General features: G+C 36.0%; 1 protein-coding gene across 1 annotated transcript; it reads right to left on the bottom strand.

Annotated features, from left to right (window-relative positions):
* Window positions 1-12,241: 12,241 nt before the first annotated feature.
* LOC130247214 (G-protein coupled receptor 20) lies at window positions 12,242-17,511 on the bottom strand. Its single transcript, XM_056480432.1, has 2 exons — window positions 17,441-17,511; window positions 12,242-13,375 (listed from the first exon to the last, which is right to left on the bottom strand). Exon 2 carries the CDS (start codon window positions 13,371-13,373, stop codon window positions 12,300-12,302), a length of 1,074 nt encoding a protein of 357 aa, XP_056336407.1. The 5' UTR covers window positions 13,374-13,375; window positions 17,441-17,511; the 3' UTR covers window positions 12,242-12,299.
* Between the last annotated feature and the right edge of the window lie 3,745 nt (window positions 17,512-21,256).

The raw sequence follows: 21,256 nt of genomic DNA, 5'->3' as shown, positions 1-21,256 counted from the left end.
GCAGATGCCCTTCCAGCCACTGGGAAACATCCACACACACTCATTCACACACATTCACTACGGACAATTTAGCCTACCCAATTCCCCTATAGCGCATGTGTTTGTACTGTGGGGGAAACCGGAGCACCCGGAGGAAACCCACGTGAACACGGGGAGAACATGCAAACTCTACACAGACACGTCAACTGACTCAGCGAGGTTCGAACCAGCGACCTTCTTGCTGTGAGGCCTACATGCTACCCACTGCGTCGCCACAGCATATTTAGTGAACTGATAAACCATAATAAATACTGTAATATGCTTTATTTTGGTGTATTAGATACCTGTGTGTGGTATTTCTATAGTTATAGACTATACCTATAGAATTACCTGTTGTGGTAATATAGTTATAACCATGTCAACACAACAATTATATAAACAAATGACACAATACTGTAGTTTTCTACAACTATATAGCATATTTTGCTACAATATATAATGTGTACATCTAATTATGTGTACTTGGCAACATAGGCTCATTCTGAAAATGTAGCCCTACATTTCTGGAGATCGCAAATTATGTAGCCAGAGGAACGTATGGCTGCATTTCGACTTTAAAGCAAATGCTACGGGGGCGATGCCGTTCCTTTTTGCACCTCCATATGGACGGCTTTTCCGCAGTTACCAGTTTGCCCAGTAGCTCGCCACGTACATTAGTGGACTTGAGACGCAGAGAGGAGTTGACCGCGATGAAGGGTTTCGATACTGGTGAAGAACGGTTCCAGAAAGCAGGTAAGACAAAAACAAAATGCAAAAATAAAATAAACAAGTAAATAACAAGGTGGGAATGTGGTAAAATCTGAAAACGTGGTAAAATCCGGCTGCTACAAGGACTTTTCAGTCAGTCAATCAGTCGACAGCGGCCTCTGGTGGATTTACGCGAGAACAGCAGGTGCGAATGGCACTTGCGAGAGAAATTAGAGATCTGAAAAAGCGTACACAGCGCCCTCTGGTGGATTCGCGAAAACAAAAACTGCAGAAACAAGTAGCTCCTGGGGCAGATGTTGCTCTCTCCACAAATGTATTTAGTTCGTAATCAGAATGAGCATGGATTGGTATTTGTCTGTTTAAACACACCCAAATCCAAAAATGTCCACTTTCTTTCTTCAACTCGCATGTACAAAAGCTGCTCAAGGCTTACTTGAGTCATTTTTAGCAAATACTACCGTGTGCTTGAACCATATTGCATTAAAGTCCACAGTATTTTACAAAACTTTGTTAATGAATGCTACAGGATATTTATTGAACTGATAAACAGTAATAAATACAGTAGTATCTATATTTTTTGGTGTATTGTATACCTGTCAACATTGGGATGTGAAAGTTACTTCAATGAAGAGCAGCAAATGGATCTCAAAATGATTTTGCTTTTTGTTTGAGTAACATTAAACAACCCAATTTCATTCTGAAAACGTACCCCCTATATACATTTCTGGAGAGCATCAAATATATCCCAGGAGCTACGTTTATTTGCAGTTTTTGTTTTTGCGAGTCCACCAGAGGCCGCTGTGTGTGCTTTTGGAGATCGTAAATTTCTCTCACGAGTACCATTCACGCCTGCTGTTCTTGCGTAAATCCACCAGAGGCCGCTGTCGACTAACTGACTGACTGACTGACTAATCCATCCTAAATTTTACCATGTTTTCATGTTATTTACTTGTTTATTTTATTTTTTGACTTCTGTTTTTGTCTTACCTGTTTTTGGAATCGTTCTACACCGGACTCGAACCCCATTGTCGTCGTCAACTCCTCTCTATGTCTCAAGTCCGCCGACATACATGGCGTGCCACTGGGCAAACTAACAACAGCAGAAAGCCATCCACACGGAGGTAAGCGTCAGCTGGTAAGCATGACCGGCGTCATACCGCCCTATAGTATTTATTTTAAAGACAAAATGCAGCCATACATACCTCTGGCTAGATAATTCACAATCTCCAGAAATGTATATAGGGCTACGTTTTCAGAATGAGCCTTTGTTGAAATTACTTTAGTAAGGGGGTTCAAAAATCAATATTTATATTTACCAGCCTATATACAGTACTGGCTATTGTCATCCATATCTATAGTTATCTGCATCGGACAAAACTTCCTTATACGAATTAGCCACTAAATCAAGTTACTAATTGGTGTGAGATGGCGTTAGTGCATCCTTTGCTAGCAATGACGACCAGACTTTATATGTGGCATATTTGACTGCACGTGTGAATGAGATTTAAAAGCAGCTGCAAAGATTTTTAGTGAATAAAGTTTTGGAAGAAGAGCAGAAGAAGCAGCTTTGAACACAGTGAAAGGTTTGTTTCTCCACTGGTTTTGCTCTGATTGACTTTACACATTTAATTAGCCGCCGATTAATCTGTTAAAACTGTGTTAAGACAAAACACATTATTCTGTTCACATGGTCTGGATAAGAGTTCTTTCTGATTCAATTCCCGCAATAAACAAGAACAAAGTGTTTTGTCCTTTCAGCGTGTCTTTCCTAAACTATTAGAGTAAATCTGTGGCATTACAGTAACAATTAAAGCGGCTAAGTGGGAACTCAGAAGAACAAAATACTACATTAAAGACAAGAATAAAAGCAAGGAAACTTTTAAGAACGCATTTGTTATTTAAAAAATAAACCTCAGTCTTTATGTAAAATTTATTTTAGATTAACTCAGCCTATTATCACACCTCTTTTGTGTGATTTCTTAATAATACTGTATTTATTTGATAAAAAAATACTCTCCTGACAATGATATTATGAATGCTTTATTATTAATCCTTATTTCAAATATATGCTTTTGATTTACAATGACTTTGTTTTCTTTAGTAAAGCTATATTTTCAGCATCATTACTGAAGTCTTCGTTGTCTCAGAAGACTTGGAAAATCATTTTATAAATAATAAATCAATTAATTAATTAGTTTTCTGCAACTATATTGAATATTTTGCTACAATATATGATGTGTACATATAATTATGTGTATTTGGCATCATAGGCTCATTCTGAAAGCATAATTCTGATTATTTACATAGATAATATGGATATTTTTGTGGAAACTGAGATGCTTTTTTCGTTATTTAATTGATTATAGAAAGTTTTTGAAATTGAAATTTTCACATTAAAAATGACATTAGAGACTATTTGACATAATTAAAATTTTAAATTTCAATTTGATGCATTCTTCCTGAATAAAATGCAGATTTTTTAATCTTACTCCAAACGTTTGAAACAAAGCTCACTGAAAAAAATGTTTACTGAATTTTTTTTTAAGGTAAGGGGTTGCAAACTATTTATTTGAGGTGAATTTAAACAAGCAAATGAAGTTAGACATTACTATAGTTTAATTTGTTCAAAGTTCAGCCCATTTAAATAGTTTGCAAAATTTAGCAAAAATATTTTTATTTTCAGTGTATATCACGATTTCCCATTAAAATAAAAAGAATTCAACTCTAATAATATTAACAAATCATTAAAATTTTATATATGTGTGTGCACAAAAAAAATACACTGCTTGTTCAAGCTACTTAATTAAACACAACAGAACATAATTCTTAAGATTGTTTTGGGACAACTTAATTGTTTACATTCAATCCACTTAAATTTGTTAAGTAAACTTAATCGATTTGTGTTGGGACAACATGAATGAATTGTGTAGAACATTGCATTTTTACAGTGTGGCTCTTCAGTGCTATAAAGTTTATTGATCGTGCAATTACACAAATCTGCATTGCACTGAGCAGCACACACACTCACTTCCTGGCCGAGTCTTGTTATCTGTAAAGTGACATTACAACGCGTTTCACTTAGTCTTGTTTCTCCGTGTTTTGACCCTTGCCAAGTTTGTCTGTTTGTCCATGTTCACTGCCTGCCTTCTGACCTCTCGCCTGTTATAGTGACTACGATTCTGGATTTGCCTTTATTCATCTGTTCGCACCTGTGTTGACCCTTGCTTGCCTGACTACCGAATAAACCTGCACTTGGATCCTAACGTTGTCTCTGTCATCCACGTGTTACAGTTTCCATGCAAAGATGTGAATTAGACATATGGATATAACTGAAACACCACATAAAACATTTAAAGAAAACAAAATCATCACTTCCTGATAAACATTCACAAATATTAATCAGAGAAATGTAGTTTAGAGCGTTGGGATTGTGCTCATTTTTCTTCTCTAATAAATTAATTGCACCTCAGAAGACGAAATGCAATGAACGCGGTGAATGTGGTGGCTTTTGGAGGCGTGAGACGCTCTTTTGGGAGCGCAGACAGATGCTCAAGACAGTTTTGAAGGTAATAATAATAGAATAATAATAATACTGAAGCACTGGGATGACGGACTGACAGCTGAGGCATTTCAGAAATGAGCAAAACAACATTTCAGATGTTTTACAATGTGCTGGAAACATGTGCTGCAAACTCCATTAATGCAACACACATTTATACCTGAGCATCATCTGTCAAAAACCAAATCACATCCCTTTACTGATGCACATGCTGGAGTTTATTTCAGTAAAAGTGTTTCGGTCATTTATTCTGATCAGAAAGTTTATTCTAGTGAGCTGCGCACGTAAGTTGCACATTTTCTAAATGAATCCACATCTTGGCATTTCCATTAAGCATTTTTAAATATTCCCAATTGTATATACAAATAGATGGATGGAAACACAGCTAATAACACTTTGCATGCAACCGAGTGTAGCAGCACTAGTGTGTTTGGTTTAGTCGTGTCCACCATGACCAGTTTGGCCTGTTTCCAGCACAGTGGATTTGACTGGGCGAGGCTGATCCTGTATCAGAGGGCACACGGCTTTATTTTAGATGTGTCAGAATGTCTTATTCCTCCGCTAATCCTCGAGATGCTGTGTGTGAATGTCAATCAGGATTCAGGAGTGTCTCTTTACCTCTGTCTTGAAATATCCCGTCCTCGTCCTCTGCTGGAGTCCAGTAAACATCTCATTATGTTCTTACATCAAACCTGGACCTGAAGAAAACAACCACAGACAGCAATCGATTACATCAGTAATTAATCAGATGAGTGAAGTCTGATGTCATTTCTGATAGCTTTTAATGACAGACTAATGAGTTCTTGCACAGTTTATTTACCAGCAATTAATGTTAAACACTGTTGTGTTACTTTAATAAACTGTGACTGATGAAATAGAGTGTATATAATAAATATAACTACAGACAAATGTGATAATATATACAGTAGAACATATGACCATATGCAGATTTAGCAGACAGAACATGATTTATGAAGTATTTGGTGTGGGCAAAACAGCTGTCAGGAAAATAGGCAGAGAAAATATATATTTTAAGGTGTCTATTTTACACATTCCCTGACATAGAAGACTAAAATTGTGGTCATATATATAATTTTCTTTCCTCAACATGCATGTACATATTTGTAATTCCAATGGTTGAAAAAAACGTATGTTAATGGCTTTTTTTGCAATAACCAGGGCAGAATCTGCGGACATTTTTTGCTATTTCTAAGCAGAATTTCTGTAAAAAATCTGTGAATTTATGTGGAACGATTTTGAGAGTATCGTAACTAAAAACATAATATATGAAATAAAGAATATGTTTTTAAATGGAGTTAACACGTTAACAAACGTTCGGCAGAGGAACCACGACTCCCTTTGTCTCCTTAACCAATCACATACTCCCTAAAACTCATTTAAGGCAGACCAGCCCTCTAGCACCGTTCTTGTTATATCGAACCCATCCTCCCTCCCTCTATTTCCTCGCTTTCCATTAACAATCTTTATAACCTTCTCTTCCCTACTAGGTTGAATCGGTGGGTCCTATCACTCTACCAAAATATTACAGAGACAGTACCCCCACTCTGAGTATCTGGGCATCATCATAGGACGCCCGATCAATCTACCAACAGTACCTGTTTACTGTTTATCCTCTTACTACCCTTCTCATCCCTCCAATAAAGTCTAGCTCAAAGAGTGGCGTGGTCCATGATGTGAACTTTTATTTAATGTTTACAATGCAGATCCACTTAATGGGGTATATGCACACAGACTTTTAATTTTCAGCCAGCCAGCCCGACGGCTTCTGGTGAACTCTTTCCATTACAAAATCACCCCATTTAGGATCTGTTTTCTTTAAAAATAAGTGATTTTCACTGCCTAATAGATATATAATATGTATAAATAAATCTATACATATATTATATAAAATGGGTCTCAGACCGGACAAGAAGCACTGCATTAAATTACATTTTTCTTTGCCATCTCTTTAAAATATAAATATTTATTTTACCATAGTATTTTAAATGGAGTTTCTGCACTCACCTGCAGGTACTGACGGCGCTAACGGTTACACGGTCTATCATCTCGATATATGCTTAAACAACTAAACGAATGCTTAAGTTAATTCAACTGGTTGTATTTTAATTGCATTACGATGTCGATGTTGTAAGAGGAACCTTATCAACTTTAAATTAGTCACATTACCCTTTCACCGGAAGTTTACCATAGGCTGAAAAACAATAGCTGTGCATAAAGCCCATTGGTAAACAAAGCAAGTCTCTCATTTAATATCTACAAAAAACTGTATATATATATATATATATATATATATATATATATATATATATATATATATATATATATATATATATATATAATCAACAAAAGACAGAAAATATTACTTGACTAACTGTATTGTAAATGCATCATATGAACATTTTTATATTAGCCAATAATGTTACGGAAATTAACTTAAAAACTAAATAAGTATAAATTTACACACATTTAAACAAGTAAAGAAATAGACTGCATGATTGGCGAAAAATCTGTGGACATCTGAGGATTTCTAGGTGCGAAGTTTCTGTGTGGCCCTAGCAATAACATGTTTTTATATGCTGAATGTATGACATTTTATATATGTAAAATCAAAACTTGAACTTGTATGTCATATATGTAATGTGAATATGCAATATATGCATTGCCATATATCTATTTGTATTTTTATTTAGCATTAATTATGCATATTTACATGCAGCTAACCCTAAACTTAACTAATTCTAACCTTAACCATATATGTAGTAAATTAAAATGACTCAGTAGTTAAATAAGTGACACAGTAACAAGTACACCAAATAAGGTGTAGCCAAAAAAAAAAAAACTACCAAATATCAATTTCACACCAGTAAGAGAGGTTTTGTTATTGAAAATCATTATTTCATGTTCAAAATTATATTTTTTAAAAATAAAAATCTGACAAAATAATATTTACTTGAACTTTTAAGGTGGTGCTCCTAAAAAAATATATTAGCATATGAAAACAATGAAACCAGTAGGCCTATCAAATGTCTAGACATTAAAAGGAAATGTGTTACGCTATATACATCTACTACAGCATTTTTATTGATGTGGGCACAATTTAGCGATTCACTAACCTCATAAAATGTTTTTAGATTAAACAACATGATCTGTATGCTATGGACAGTATCAGCATTAATAATAAATCATGATCTACACTGGAGATCTCAGTGTAAACAGTTCCCCAAAAAGTGTTGACGTGTTTTATTCAGACAGAGCTGAAGTTTCTGGAGATAAAACCGCTGAGTAAACTTACACATTTGGCGGGAACAGATGCTGACGTGAGGTGAGCTAAACTGCTGATTTAATATAAATGTCCAGAACTCAGAAAATCCAGCATTTGCGGTTTCACGTCCCTGTCCTGAAGTCTCGTGATTGGGATAAGAGCTAGTTATAATGCTAATCATTTTAGTCTCACCGTTTAAGCGGAAATTCGTGAGTATTAGCATATTCGTTAGCATGTTTTATGATGGTAATGTGCGCTTTAAAAACTTAAAAATAGACATCAATTTAAAAGTTGACTTAAGAAAAAAAACAAACAATGTGAGATATTTTAAAACTTGCTTCTAATTGAATGTATATTGCACATTTCATCCTGATGATTTTAAATATGTAAGATGATTATTTAAAAAAATGTTTATTGCTTTTTTAGTGATTGGTACACAGAACTTGACAACGACATTATTACAAGTTTTTTTAAATGCCTTCAGCAAAAAAATAAATAAATAAATAAAAATAAAATCATTTTGAAGGCATCGACGCCATCTTGTGGTAAATTTAAGCTAGTGTCCGTCAGGCAAACAGATGTTTACTTTTCAAGAACTGGAGGAAAATCTGTAATATAGCCTATTTATATGAGAAAAATATATATGTATATGGGTGTCACGGTGGCTCAGTGGGTAGCACAATCACCTCACAGCAAGAAGGTTGCTGGTTCGAGCCTTCGAGGTCAGTTGGCATTTCTGTGTGGATGTTTGCATGTGGATGTTTGGATGTAAGCCGGAAAGAATATATATATATATATATATATATATATATATATATATATATATATATATATATATATATATATATATATATATATATATATAATGGTTAAGACTATGAAGTATTATAGAAGGATTAAACTAAAAAATAAATGTTCTATATTATTTCCACAAATTAAATAATTGTATTCATTCATTCAATTTCCTTTGGCTTAGTCCCTTTATTCATCAGGGGTCACCACAGCGGAATGAACTGCCAACTTATCTAACCTATGTTTTACACAGTAGATGCCCTTTCAGCTGCAACCCAGTACTGGGAAACACCCATTCACAAACACAGACACTCATACACTACAGCCAATTTAGTTGATCCAATTCCCTTATAGCACGTGTTTGAATTGTGGAGGAAACTGGAGCACCCGAAAGAAATCCATGCCAACACTGGGAAAACATGTAAACTCCACACAGAAACGCCAGATGGGCTCGAACCAGCAACCTTCTTGCTGTGAGGCCTCAATGCCAACCACTGAGCCACCGTGCCACATCACAAAACACAATAAATCCTTTACATCCAAACAAACTACGATTTTTCTCCGTATGATGTTTTTACTTGAGAATGACAGATCCTGTACTCAGCAGACATTGGTCATATTTGTTTTGACAGAAACACACAAGTGTTTAAACAGATCATAAATGTAAGTTGATGCAGAGTTGTAGAGTCAGCAGAAGTGTCTCCGTGTGGTCTTCACATAAACACATGAGCATAAACAGCAAACATTAAATCAAGCCTGCAGCAAAATAAACAAGGAGATCCGTGTACGCTGTGAGGAACACAATGTAAAACCGACATATATAACACTGGACACTATACGTCAAAGCTGACATTTATAACACTGTGAAGCTACACTGTACGTCACTTCAATGTTTACTCTTGTATACTACTGCATTTCTGTCTGATGATGCGTTACAGTCTTTAAAAATACGTCAGATGAACATATTAATGCACTTACAAAGAAAAAGAAATACAAACGCAGACATAAAGTAGCCACTATTTAATATGCAGTGATAGCAAAGATATAAAAATAATATGAATAGCAGATTTTGGAACTGGAAACTCAACCTTTTTAATGTCTAAAGCAGGGGTGCCCAAACTTTTTCTTATGAAGGGCCAAAAACCAAATGTCACTGATAGCCGTGAGTGGCCCAAAGAGAAATATTCAAAACTATTTTACATTAAAACTGCCATGGGTAATTTCTTATTCATTAGAAATAGAAAACATGACTTGGAATAGTATTAACTAATGCAGTTTAGCTTTTTCAATTAGAACTTACTGCAATAAAAACATTAACAATCACATTTCTAACACAGTGGAGTTCAAATGCTGAATACACTAGTCAAGCAGAATCTGCCTTTGCCTTGATTTGCTCACCAAAGTCTCTGCATTGTCCTCCGTCGTATGTATATTTTATACTAAATCTGGTTAATTTACACCATTTTAAATTAATGAATGGTTAATTCATTCATTCATTTGCTTTTCAGCTTAGTCCCTTTGTTAATCTAGGGTCGCCACAGCGGAATGAACCGCCAACTTATTCAGCATATGTTTTACGCAGCGGATGCCCTTCCAGCTGCAACCAATACACACTCATTCACACCATACCTGCCAACACTCCCGTATTTCAGACCCATCTCCCGCATTGTTCTGTCTCCCGGAAAACTCCCGGAATGGACAATGTAGCTTACTCAATTCACGTGTAGCGCATGTCTTTGGACTTGTGGAGGAAACCGGAGTACCTGGAGGAAACCCACACGAACACGGGGAGAACATGCAAACTCCACACAGAAATGCCAACTGACTCAGCCGAGGCTCGAATCAGTGACCTTCTTGCTGTGAGGCAATTGTGCTACCCACTGCGCCACCGCATCACCACACCATTTACATTGAAACAATTTATTTGAACTTTTTGGTTGTTTAACGATAAAACAAGCAAATAAGAGGTTGCCTTAAATTGGAAAGTACAATCTCTAAACCATTCTCAGATGGCATGGCCATCATCAAAGGTTACCATGGGCCAGCTTTGACCTGTTGGCCCTAGTTTGGGCATCTCTGGTCTAAAGGCACCCCAAGATATGTCTGGCAGAAAATAGTTCAATAAAAATAATGTTTAAAAAAAAAAATCGAAAAGTTCCCAAATTAAGAAGCATATCTAGACAAGCAAACATTTTTATCTTGTTTTCAGAAATAACATGTCAAAATTAATGAGTTATTCCTTCCAACAAGCAAAAAATTCTAAAATAATATCTAAAATAGTATTATTTCAAAGCCAAAACAAGATTAAAAACTAACTTAATTTTTACTTATTATTTCTTAAAACAAGTAAATTTTTTTTGTTTGTCTAGAAAATATTTCTTGATTTAAGAGTTTTTAGATATTTGCACTAGAAACAAGACCAAAACTCTGCGTTAGTAAAGTTGAAGTTAAACTTATTCACCCTCTTGTGATTTTCTTTTTCAAATATTTCCCAAATGATGTTTAACAGAGCAAGAATTTTTTCACAGTATTTCCAATAAAAATGTTTCTTCTGGAGAAAGTCTTATTTGTTTTATTTCGGCTAGAATAAAAGCAGTTTTTAGGGTCAATATTATTATCCCCCTTAAGCAATATTAGTTTTGGATTGTCTACAGAACAGTCATGGGCCGGTATAAGATTCTGACGATATGATAACATTGGTTAAAATATCACAGTTTCAGAGTACCACACTATTGTGATTATTGCTCTAAAGTAAGTTCTTTAAAAATGTCTGGGTAAAAAAAATAATAATTTTCTTCCCATTGAACACAATATATTTTCTTTTAAGAAAAAAATGTAATATTTTGGATCAGTAAACACATCAGGCTTAATAATTAAAACAAATCATTGACTTCTGCTGTCTTCATTAGTTTCAAAAACACAGATTTCTTTACGACCCGATATGCATATTTCTTTTTTTTAACATATGAATGAAGCTACTGCGCTGTTCAGGTCTATAGCATGCTGGATGTTGGTGCATAAGCAATCTGTTTTTCATGGGTTGACCAGTAGCTTCTGATGTGGATGGTACTTTTCTGGTGGAGATACTGTTGCCATTAAAAAAATACAAATAAAATAGTAGTAAAAACACACACATTAAAACCTTTCATACAGTTCATACAGTATATATGTTGTAGGAACTGTATAACAGAAAATTTTAGCGGTTTAAAACCTTGACTTTTCCAAACCATGGTAAACCTTGAAACCGCTTATCACCGTAAATCAGTTAAACTTAAGAGAACTGCTTTTGGACAATCAGTTTTTTCAATTAAAGAAGCAGGAAGATGGAATAAAATACCAGTGCATATCAGAGAGAGTACCACTTTCAATCATTTTAAAACTCTTCTTAAAATTTGGCTTAAACAAAATCAAATATGCAGCCACTGATTTGATTTCATCCGACTGATAATAATGTATTGTATGTATTGTACTGTAAGTGTATAATGTATTATTGTTTACTGTTAAATTTGGTACAACTTCTGCGCAGGGACTACAGACGTAAATTAGCTTTATAGCTAACTCTGGCACAACATGTCATGTTGTACATTGTTAAACATCACCCCATGCCTGCTACAGAACAAACCACTGTTATACAATGACTTGCCTAATTACCCTAACTTTAACCTAATTAACCTGGTTAAGCCTTTAAATGTCACTTTAAGCTGAATACTAGTGTCTTGAAGAATATCTAGTCTAATAATATGTGCTGTCATCATAGCAAAGAGAAAATAAATCAGTTATTAAAACTTTTATGTTTAGAAAGGTGTTGAAAAAATTGATCTCCGTTAAACAGAAATTGTGAAAAAACACAAGAGGGCGAATAATTTTGGCTTCAACTGTACATATCTGATATTTCAGATTCTCAGTGAGTGTTTAATCTCAGGCTGTGATGTCTCTGCTTGGCAGTATGCAGGGTGTGAGAGTGAGAGTTGTGACGCTGTAAGCGATGGCTTTGTCGGCAGCGTTTCTGCTCCTGTTTCCTTTAATCGCCATCGGATTCCCTCCAGATCTCCTCTTCTGCTCTTTCCGCAGCACAGAGCGATAGCTATCCGGCACAAAACAGTAAACCACAGGATCCAGGCAGCTGTTGAGACTGCTGAGCGTGATGGTTACATGATACGCCACCACGTGCTGCTCTCTGCTGCCCCCTAGCTGGAAATACACCACTGCCTCGCGCACATGATACGGCGTAAAACACACGGTGAAAACTAGCAGGACTGCAACCAGCAACCGAACAGCACGTGCTCGGCGACCCCAGCTCTGCGGCATTAGGTTTCCATCTGTTAGCGCACATGCTACACGAATCGTAAATGCTACGATTACTAATAGCGGCAGGACGAACTCCAAAACGGTGAGGGCGAATAATACAGCGACTCGACAGCAGGACGCTCTGTGAAACTCCAAAGCCGAAGTCTGCAAAGAGTATGTGACGACTACTGCGAAAAGCCACACACATATGCTAACGATTTTCGCCACCGCAGGACTGCGCCAACGACTGCCCGACGACCGCACCACCGCCATATAGCGATCCACGCAGATGCTAGTCAGAAATAAGATGCTGCAGTACATGTTCACGAAGTAGCTAAAAGTGTGCATGTAGAAACACGCCACGCAGTCGCCTCCGCTGTGATAAAGTGCGATGCGTGCCGGGAGCGACAGCGCCACCAGCAGGTCGGCTACTGCTAGGTTTATAGTATAAATGGCTGGGGTTAATCGGGAACGGCTGTGCTGGCAGAAAACGTAGAGCGCCAGGCTGTTAAGCACCACTCCGACCACAAACATGAGTGTATTGACCACGATCAGCGAGACCCACAGGGTGTAAAACTCCTGGTATAGGGATTCGTCCAGGTGTGCCAGTTTTTTCAGATACAGCTCCCCCGACTGGACGACACTGGTGTTTTCTGGAGACTCAGATGAGCTGTTCTGATGATCACCTCCGAGGAGCATATCCATGGCTAAAACAGAGGAAATAAGAGATTTAAGTAAGGATAATATGTAAGACTGACACCCAGTGGGCGAACTTGGTATTGCAATTCAAAATCAAAACACTTTTTCACCCGGGCCCTCCTCTTCACACAAACCCAGGTTGCCAGATTGACAACAGCATAAGCTATAGACTGACTATCTAGTCTAGTGTAACTTCAATCTTTTCCATGTTAAAGTAGATTTGTCCAAACCATACCTCTCAACCCTCCCATTTTTCCCAGGATTCTCACATATTTTACAGTTCTATCCCGCTCTCATCCTGTAAAGGTATTTTCCAGTATTTCTCCTGTATTTTCAGTCTTTTTCTGAAGGATGACAAATAAACATTAAAGTGCTAAGCCTCCCTATACACAACTCATACCGCCGAACCACCAGGGGCCGCTGTTGCTCTTAAATGTGAGTCTGTTCTGTGCTTTTGCTTTGTTTAGGCTAGGAAACACTTTGAAATAAATATAAAAATGGCGGGATTCCCTTCCTTTTCATTACAGGTGCCGTCTCTCCTTCTTATGCAATCCTCGAAACAGTCATATAGCGGCGCGTGACTGTCAGCTGACGCTCTCCATAGTGATAAATAGACGCTGTTTCCCAAACGGATTCTGTAAACGCGATTTGAAGTTGAGTGAAAGTCTGGGTTTAGGTGCGTGTTTGAACAGACATATACATATAATTGATATTAACAACATCTAAAGATGTCGATCTTGGTGGGTTTTTTTTTCAAACACAACTAATTTCGTCCTAAATGAGCATAAAAAGTTAGGAAAGCAATTGAATGCTTTAATTATAACGTTACATGTGTGCATTTTTAAAGTGACACCTGTTATTTAAAGTAATGAAACCAAAAAAATCTAAATAAATAAGAGATTCATTCACTGCTTTTTAATCAGAATGTGTTATACAGGGAAGAAACGGCTAATGAGATTTGATAGCTTGAATCTATTTCATTATAATAGCTTTTAATTTTAATAAGCTGAACTGTTTGCTAATGTATTTGCTGCTCATGTATACTATTTAATTTTTCTTTTGTAAATATTAATAATAATAAAACATATCACTGACCATTGAACTGTTTATTTACAATGAAACAGCTCCAAATGAACATGTTTAGTAATCCATATTTAAGGAAATCCCTTATTAAGATGGGCATATCCCTAATTTTCACATCCCAATGTTGACAGGGATGGTCCAAATCATCACCAGGAACTTCTATTTTAGAAATGGTTTCTATTTCCCACGGCTGAACAGCTGTAATGCGCTGCCAGAACTACTTTATCTGTGCGTTTATCTGAAAATTTCAGCACGCCTTAGAATGCCCATCAGCCAATCAGAATCAAGCATTCAGCTCTTTAGTATAAGACTAATAATAGAGTGTATAATCCAATGTATACTACAGAAAGGGATGTGAAGGTTAAACATTTATATTAATAAGAAATGTTTATGATCACCAAATTGCCATGCTAGAGGTATTTCTAGATCATGTAAAACTGAAGAAATAATGCTAAAAACATTTAAAAATACAAATCACTGTCACGGTCACACAAGGATGACAAAAGATAAAACTTCAAGGGTATTTATTCAAGCGATGCAACAACGGTAGCAAGGTGAAGCAGGTGAATGGCACACAAACTGTTCAGCTGGTAACTTCAGTACTTTGGTAAACACCAACATAAGAATAGTCACTTCCCTTAAACAAGTGTATTTGCATGCACAGGAGGAGGAGAACATCCAAGGAAGAGCACAGGAGAATTTGGCAGAGAAGATGAGGAGAACCATCCGTCTTTGATTCTAGCCGGTGAGTGAGGGAGTGAGGTGAGTATATATAGTGCGTTGGTGATTGCAGGTGCAGGTGATTAGTAATCAGGTGAGGGTTCACGGGTGTGGTGGATGGTGAATAAGAGCGGTGATTGGGACTACAGGAACGAGCAGAGGGTGTGACAATCGCATAACACAATACAAATTTAAATTGCAATAAAATTTTACTATTGTCACTGTAATTTAGTAACTCTGTAAGAAAAAAAGACTTTCTTCAAAATGTTGCCGAACTGAAGCGTTTGAATTGTGTTTGTTTTCAATGTTAAAAGTTTACGCTTATGAGAGAGTCACAAATTATAAACAATGTTTTTTTTTTGGAATATTTATGCACCGTGAAACCTGTGCATTACATAATTTACATGAATAATTATATAACTTTTTGTTTAGGGGCGACACGGTGGCTCAGTGGTTAGCACGGTTGCCTCACAGCAAGAAGGTCGCTGCTTCGAGTCCCTGCTGGCTCAGTTGGGATTTCTGTGTGGAGTTTGCATGTTCTCCCGTGTTGGCGTGGGTTTCCTCCGGGTGCTCCGGTTTTCCAAACACATGCGGTATTGGGGAATTGATGAACTAAATTGGTAGTGCATGAGTATGTGTGTGAATGAGTGTGCATGGGTGTTTCCCATTACTGGGTTGCAGCTGGAAGGGAATTTGTTGTGTAAAAGATATGCTGGAATAGTTGGCAGTTCAGTCCGCTGTGGCGACCCCTGATGAATGAAGCGAATAAGCCGAAGGAAAATGAATGAACTTTTTCTCTAAACTTTAACTTTATTAACTTTTCTGATTAATATTAATGTTAAAAACAGTTGTGCTGTGTTATTTTTGAGCAAATCATGATTGTTTGATGAATAGAATGTTTATGTCAATCATTTATTTGAAGTAGAAATTATATGTAACGCAAATGTCTTTATTGTTACCCTCAATTTCAAGCATTAATATTAATTTCTTATATATATATATATATATATATATATATATATATATATATATATATATATATATATATATGCACTGAAAAACTGCCCTAAAGGTCCAGCACAAACGCATCTCTCAGTGGCACTGCGGGAATCTTTCCAGAGCTTTCTAAAAATGGCACATTCTTCAGCGTTGGGTTTTGTGAGAGAGTTTGTGCTCCTGTTCAGTGACGTCTGAGACCTTATCTGAACATCACTTTAATTACATTACAAGAAGCTCAGATTCTCGTTCATCAGCATTTTTACTCTCATTGATATTGACATGAATAATCTATAATCAATATTTATATTAACAGTTTGTTCTTTCAGATTCAGTCTTGTGTAACGTCACTTTACGTCCAGTCATTCCCTGATGGTTCAGTCTGCAGGGGGATCACTGATTTTCCATGGAAAATGCTCAGTTAGGTTTAAGGTTATATAGACTATAGCATTTTTCAACTTGGACAGTTCATTGAAGTGTAATAATAATAATAATATATTGTATACAATAACAGTACTAATAATATTGACATTTTCATAAAAAATACTCAATATACACTTTTCAATTATTTTATAAATTATTCGACTATTTATTCAGTTTTAATTAAATTACAGATTTTCTCTTATGATTTCTGATGTTATTCACATATCAATCATGTTAAATTTTAATAACTTACTAATATACCTAATAACTAATCTACTACTAAGTGATTACTAATATAACTAATCTAACAAGTAACTTCTAATAACTAGGTTATTTTGTCTTTGCAATGATGACAGCACATAATACTAGTTTTAAAGCTACTAGTATTCTGCTTAAATGCAATTTAAAGGCTTAACTAGGTTAATTTGGTTAATTAAGTTAAGGTAATTAGGCAATCATTGGACAACAGTCCAGTTTTCCAATCGGAAAAAAATAATACTTGCTAAGGGGGCTAATAATATTGACCACAACAGTATTTGCTTTTTGATTTGAGCTAAACTAAATATATATAATTGGAAATACTGTGAACAATGTACTTGCACTCCATTGACCAACACCTGTTTATATTTTAAATTCCATTCATAATTTTGTTTTCAACTCATACTGTATGTTTCATCCCGATTTTACATGAATAAGGGTGCCGTGAATTACAACTATACACATTAAAGATTAAACACTGACATGATGACCATACAAGACAATATGCATAATGTTCATCTCCGCACATGCACATCTCAGTTACATCTCAAATGTGAAAGATATTCATGAGCAAAAAGAAAAGAGAGTCTCACCGGTGGGTCTGATGAATCTCTCTCTCCTCTGCTTCAGCTGGATCTCCAGTGCTTTCTGAAGTTGTTAAAGCTCTGCTGAAATCTCCATGACTCTTGGAGAAATACCCAAAGCTCCTCTGAGAGTCTCCGCAGCTGGTTTTCTGTCTGTTCTCCACCCTTCTCTCCTCTACACTGAGGGATCTCTCTAGTAAACAGGCCTCTGGAGATCAACACACAGCCCTGAGCCATATTTAGAGAAACTCTGGTCTGTGTGTCCCATCCTTGGATCACACATGTTTTTAGTGCAATTGAAGTTTGGGGAAAGATTTCTGGGAATAATATATTGTATTTGTAAAAAAAATAAATAAATATAGATTATATATATATATAGATTATATATATATATATATATATATATAGATTATATATATATATATATATATATATATATATATATATATATATATATATATATATATATATATATATATATATATACATACATACATACATACATACATACATACACACATATATATATATATATATATATATATATATATATATATATATACACATATATATATATATATATATATATATATATATATATATATACACACATATATATATATATATATATATATATATATATATATATATATATATATATATATATATATATATATATATATATATATATATATATATATATATACATACACATGTGACCCTGGACCACAAAACCAGTCATACGTTTTGAAACGGAGACAAATACATGGTCTGGAAGCAGAATAAATACACTTTTCAGATCGGACAATGGTTGTTAGAGATACTGCTATTTAAAAATCTGAAATATTGAAGGTTAATCATTTATTTGGTGATGGTAAATGTATTCATGTTTAACAATGATGTTATTATAATTGATTAATAACAATGGATGTGTGAATGAGCGGATCTGCTGGAGTTTCTGTCTCTCTTCATCATGAAGATCTAAACATCCGTCACTTTGAGACAGCCCAGAGAATCTCTCCTGTCCTCCACAGCTTATAAAACCACTTTAAGATCAGCTCTGTGTGTGAAAACCACAGCGACAGGTGTGTCACATTATGAACATCACATTCCTTGAGCTCTATCCTACACCAGTTTTTGTTAGTGTGTTTGCTAGTTTCAGCCTAGAGCATCATTTTCATGTCCTGCACTACATGCCAACATTCGGATCATAAAATTCGGGAGATTTTATCCGGGGGTGCGCCAGTGGCCTAAATCACACTCAGTGGGGGGTGGGGGTTCTGACAGTCGCCTAAATTACGCTCAGTGGGGGGGTCTGATGGTCGCTGCAATCACGCTGACGGACGCCGAAATCGGGAAACAAAGCAAAACGGGAGGTGGCCAGGAGATGGGTCTGAAATACGGGAGACTCTGGGAAAAACGGGAGTGTTGGCAGGTATGTTTTAAGGGCACCTATCATGCCCCTTTTTACAAGCTCTCTGATGTGCCTAGATTGTGTATATGAGAAGTTTCAGCGCAAAATACCACACAGATGATGTTGTCTAACTCTCTAAAACTGACCCTTTTAGGCTTTGATCCTAATCGGGCTGTTTTGGTGACTGTCGCTTTAAATTCAATTGAGATTGTGCTCTTTTCAAAAGAGGGCGGAGCTATGAATGCCTGTGTGTCAGCATAGTGGCAGATTCAAAAACAAGACTGACTTCATATGCTAATGTGGGAGAGATGTTCACTAGTAGGCGGGGCTTTCCTCCTCTGATGACACGTACAAATGGAGAATGTCAATCAAAGTGTTTCTGCAGACTGTTTTAATCAAGTCTGATTATAAAACATACAATTAATACATGTTTACCATTAGAAGCTGGATATATTCACACACTGCTGACACACACTCATGTTTAAACCCCTTAAAGAAGTGATATTTGCACAATATGTCCCCTTTAATTAGCAAATGCATTGTTGTTCATGCATTTATTGTGCATTATTGTAGTGTTGCTATTTTGAGGCCTCTGAAATGCAGTAGTCAACATTTGAAGTGGATAGAAACCTTTATTTCCCAGATGAGTGAAATTATATACTTATATACAATCTCTATAAATTTATTTGTTTTACTTATGATAATTTATCATTTTTAATTTTCTTTAGAACTGTAAAGCACTCCAGAATCTGACAGATTAATTATCTGGCTTTAAAACAGTCATCCGAAACGGTGTGTGTTATGCCTGGATTTAATAAACAGCCTTGCATTAACTAACACAGACTATATTTGAGGTATTTGGAAGTAATTTGCACTTTCCTCCTGTAAAAAAACATCATAGGAACAATGTTTAGTGGCTCAATGTATTACAACAGTGTTTTTTAAAAGTCTAAAAACTTTATTGATATAGTTTACAACCAAGCACATGTGGTCAGAACACAAACGAGTCGCAGGTAATGAAGTATTAAGCGTTTCTCCCAAAGAAAAGTCCGTCTTAGCAAAATGCTAACAGGCGTTTTTAACTCCACTGACGCTCCACCTCTTTGCCCTTATTTGGTCACCCCTGGTAGGTGCGATGGCGCACAAACAAAATGGCGACGGTTGGCGATGCCTACTTATAGCTTCATTTACGCTCTTCAAAAAACCTATGAGTGATGTCACGGATATTACGTACATATCTTTTACAGTCTATGTTACAACTTCAAAAACTATGCAGGTGAGTGGGCTTAACAAACCACCTGTAGAAAACACACTCTTTCATCTCTCTGACACTTTAACTGACATTTGCACCAGACACATTCTTACAATCCCTCTATAGCTCTCTAAAACATTTTTGCATTTATGAAGAGTGCTTCACAGGTGAGTGGGCTTGACAAACCACCTGTAGAAAACACACTCTTTCATCTCTCTGACACTTTAACTGACACTTGCACCAGTTTTTGCAGCAGACACATTCTTACAATCTCTCTACATCTCTTTAAAACATTTTTGCATTTATGAAGAGTGCTTCACAGGTGAGTGGGCTTGACAAACCACCTGCAGAAACACTTTTCTCTCTATTAAAATAAAATCCCCCCATCCTTTATCTAGCACTTAATTCTCTGAGCATTAAGTTCCTTTGTATAATCAGCACTTGTTGTGTGTATCGCCTCTTCTTGTTGAATCGCTGAATGCCTCCTCAGTTGTAAGTCTCTCTGGATAAAAGCGTCTGCTAGATGAATAAATTTAAATACGGTCAAATATGGACGAAATGAGGGTATTTTTGTTTCAGTGTTTTTGTATTCATGCACTCTGGAATTGAATCATTAAACAGGAAGATGAATATAGCGAACGAGAAAGCTTTTATGGATGTAAATTTAGCAACATGAGAAGCTGAAAACAGGAAACACACATTAATGTCGTCTGTTTGGTCTGATTAATGCATGATCGGATGAAAGAGTCAATTTGCTGTTATTTTTGCGTAATTGCAGGACATTTTTCTTTAAAAAAAACCCTTTACCAGCAGGACGGATGAGTTACAGCCTCAGCATAAACACACAGCCAAAAATGAAGCTCCATAAAAGTGAGAAACTGTGGTGGGTTACAGATGTTTACTCTAGCGGTCAACGTCTGTCAGGTTTAACTCTGGACAGAGCGATTTCAGCATTTCACTCATCAATCTGCTCCTAAAAGCAGACATTGAGAGACTCTTCCTGTGAGAGTGGAAATCATCATTTTTCTGACTGAAAAACCGCTTTCATTTCCATTCAGAGGGGAACAAGTGGATATCAACACAGTCTCATGTCAGATTGCAATGCAGCAAGTCAGTTTTAATACACATGTGGAATAACAAATAAAGATTTAAAGCACAA

This window comes from Danio aesculapii, chromosome 19 (genome assembly GCF_903798145.1).
Source record: "Danio aesculapii chromosome 19, fDanAes4.1, whole genome shotgun sequence".
Taxonomy (NCBI): domain Eukaryota; kingdom Metazoa; phylum Chordata; class Actinopteri; order Cypriniformes; family Danionidae; genus Danio; species Danio aesculapii.
The sequence above is the reverse complement of the archived record's forward strand: the minus strand, read 5'-3'. Positions and strand labels throughout refer to the sequence as shown.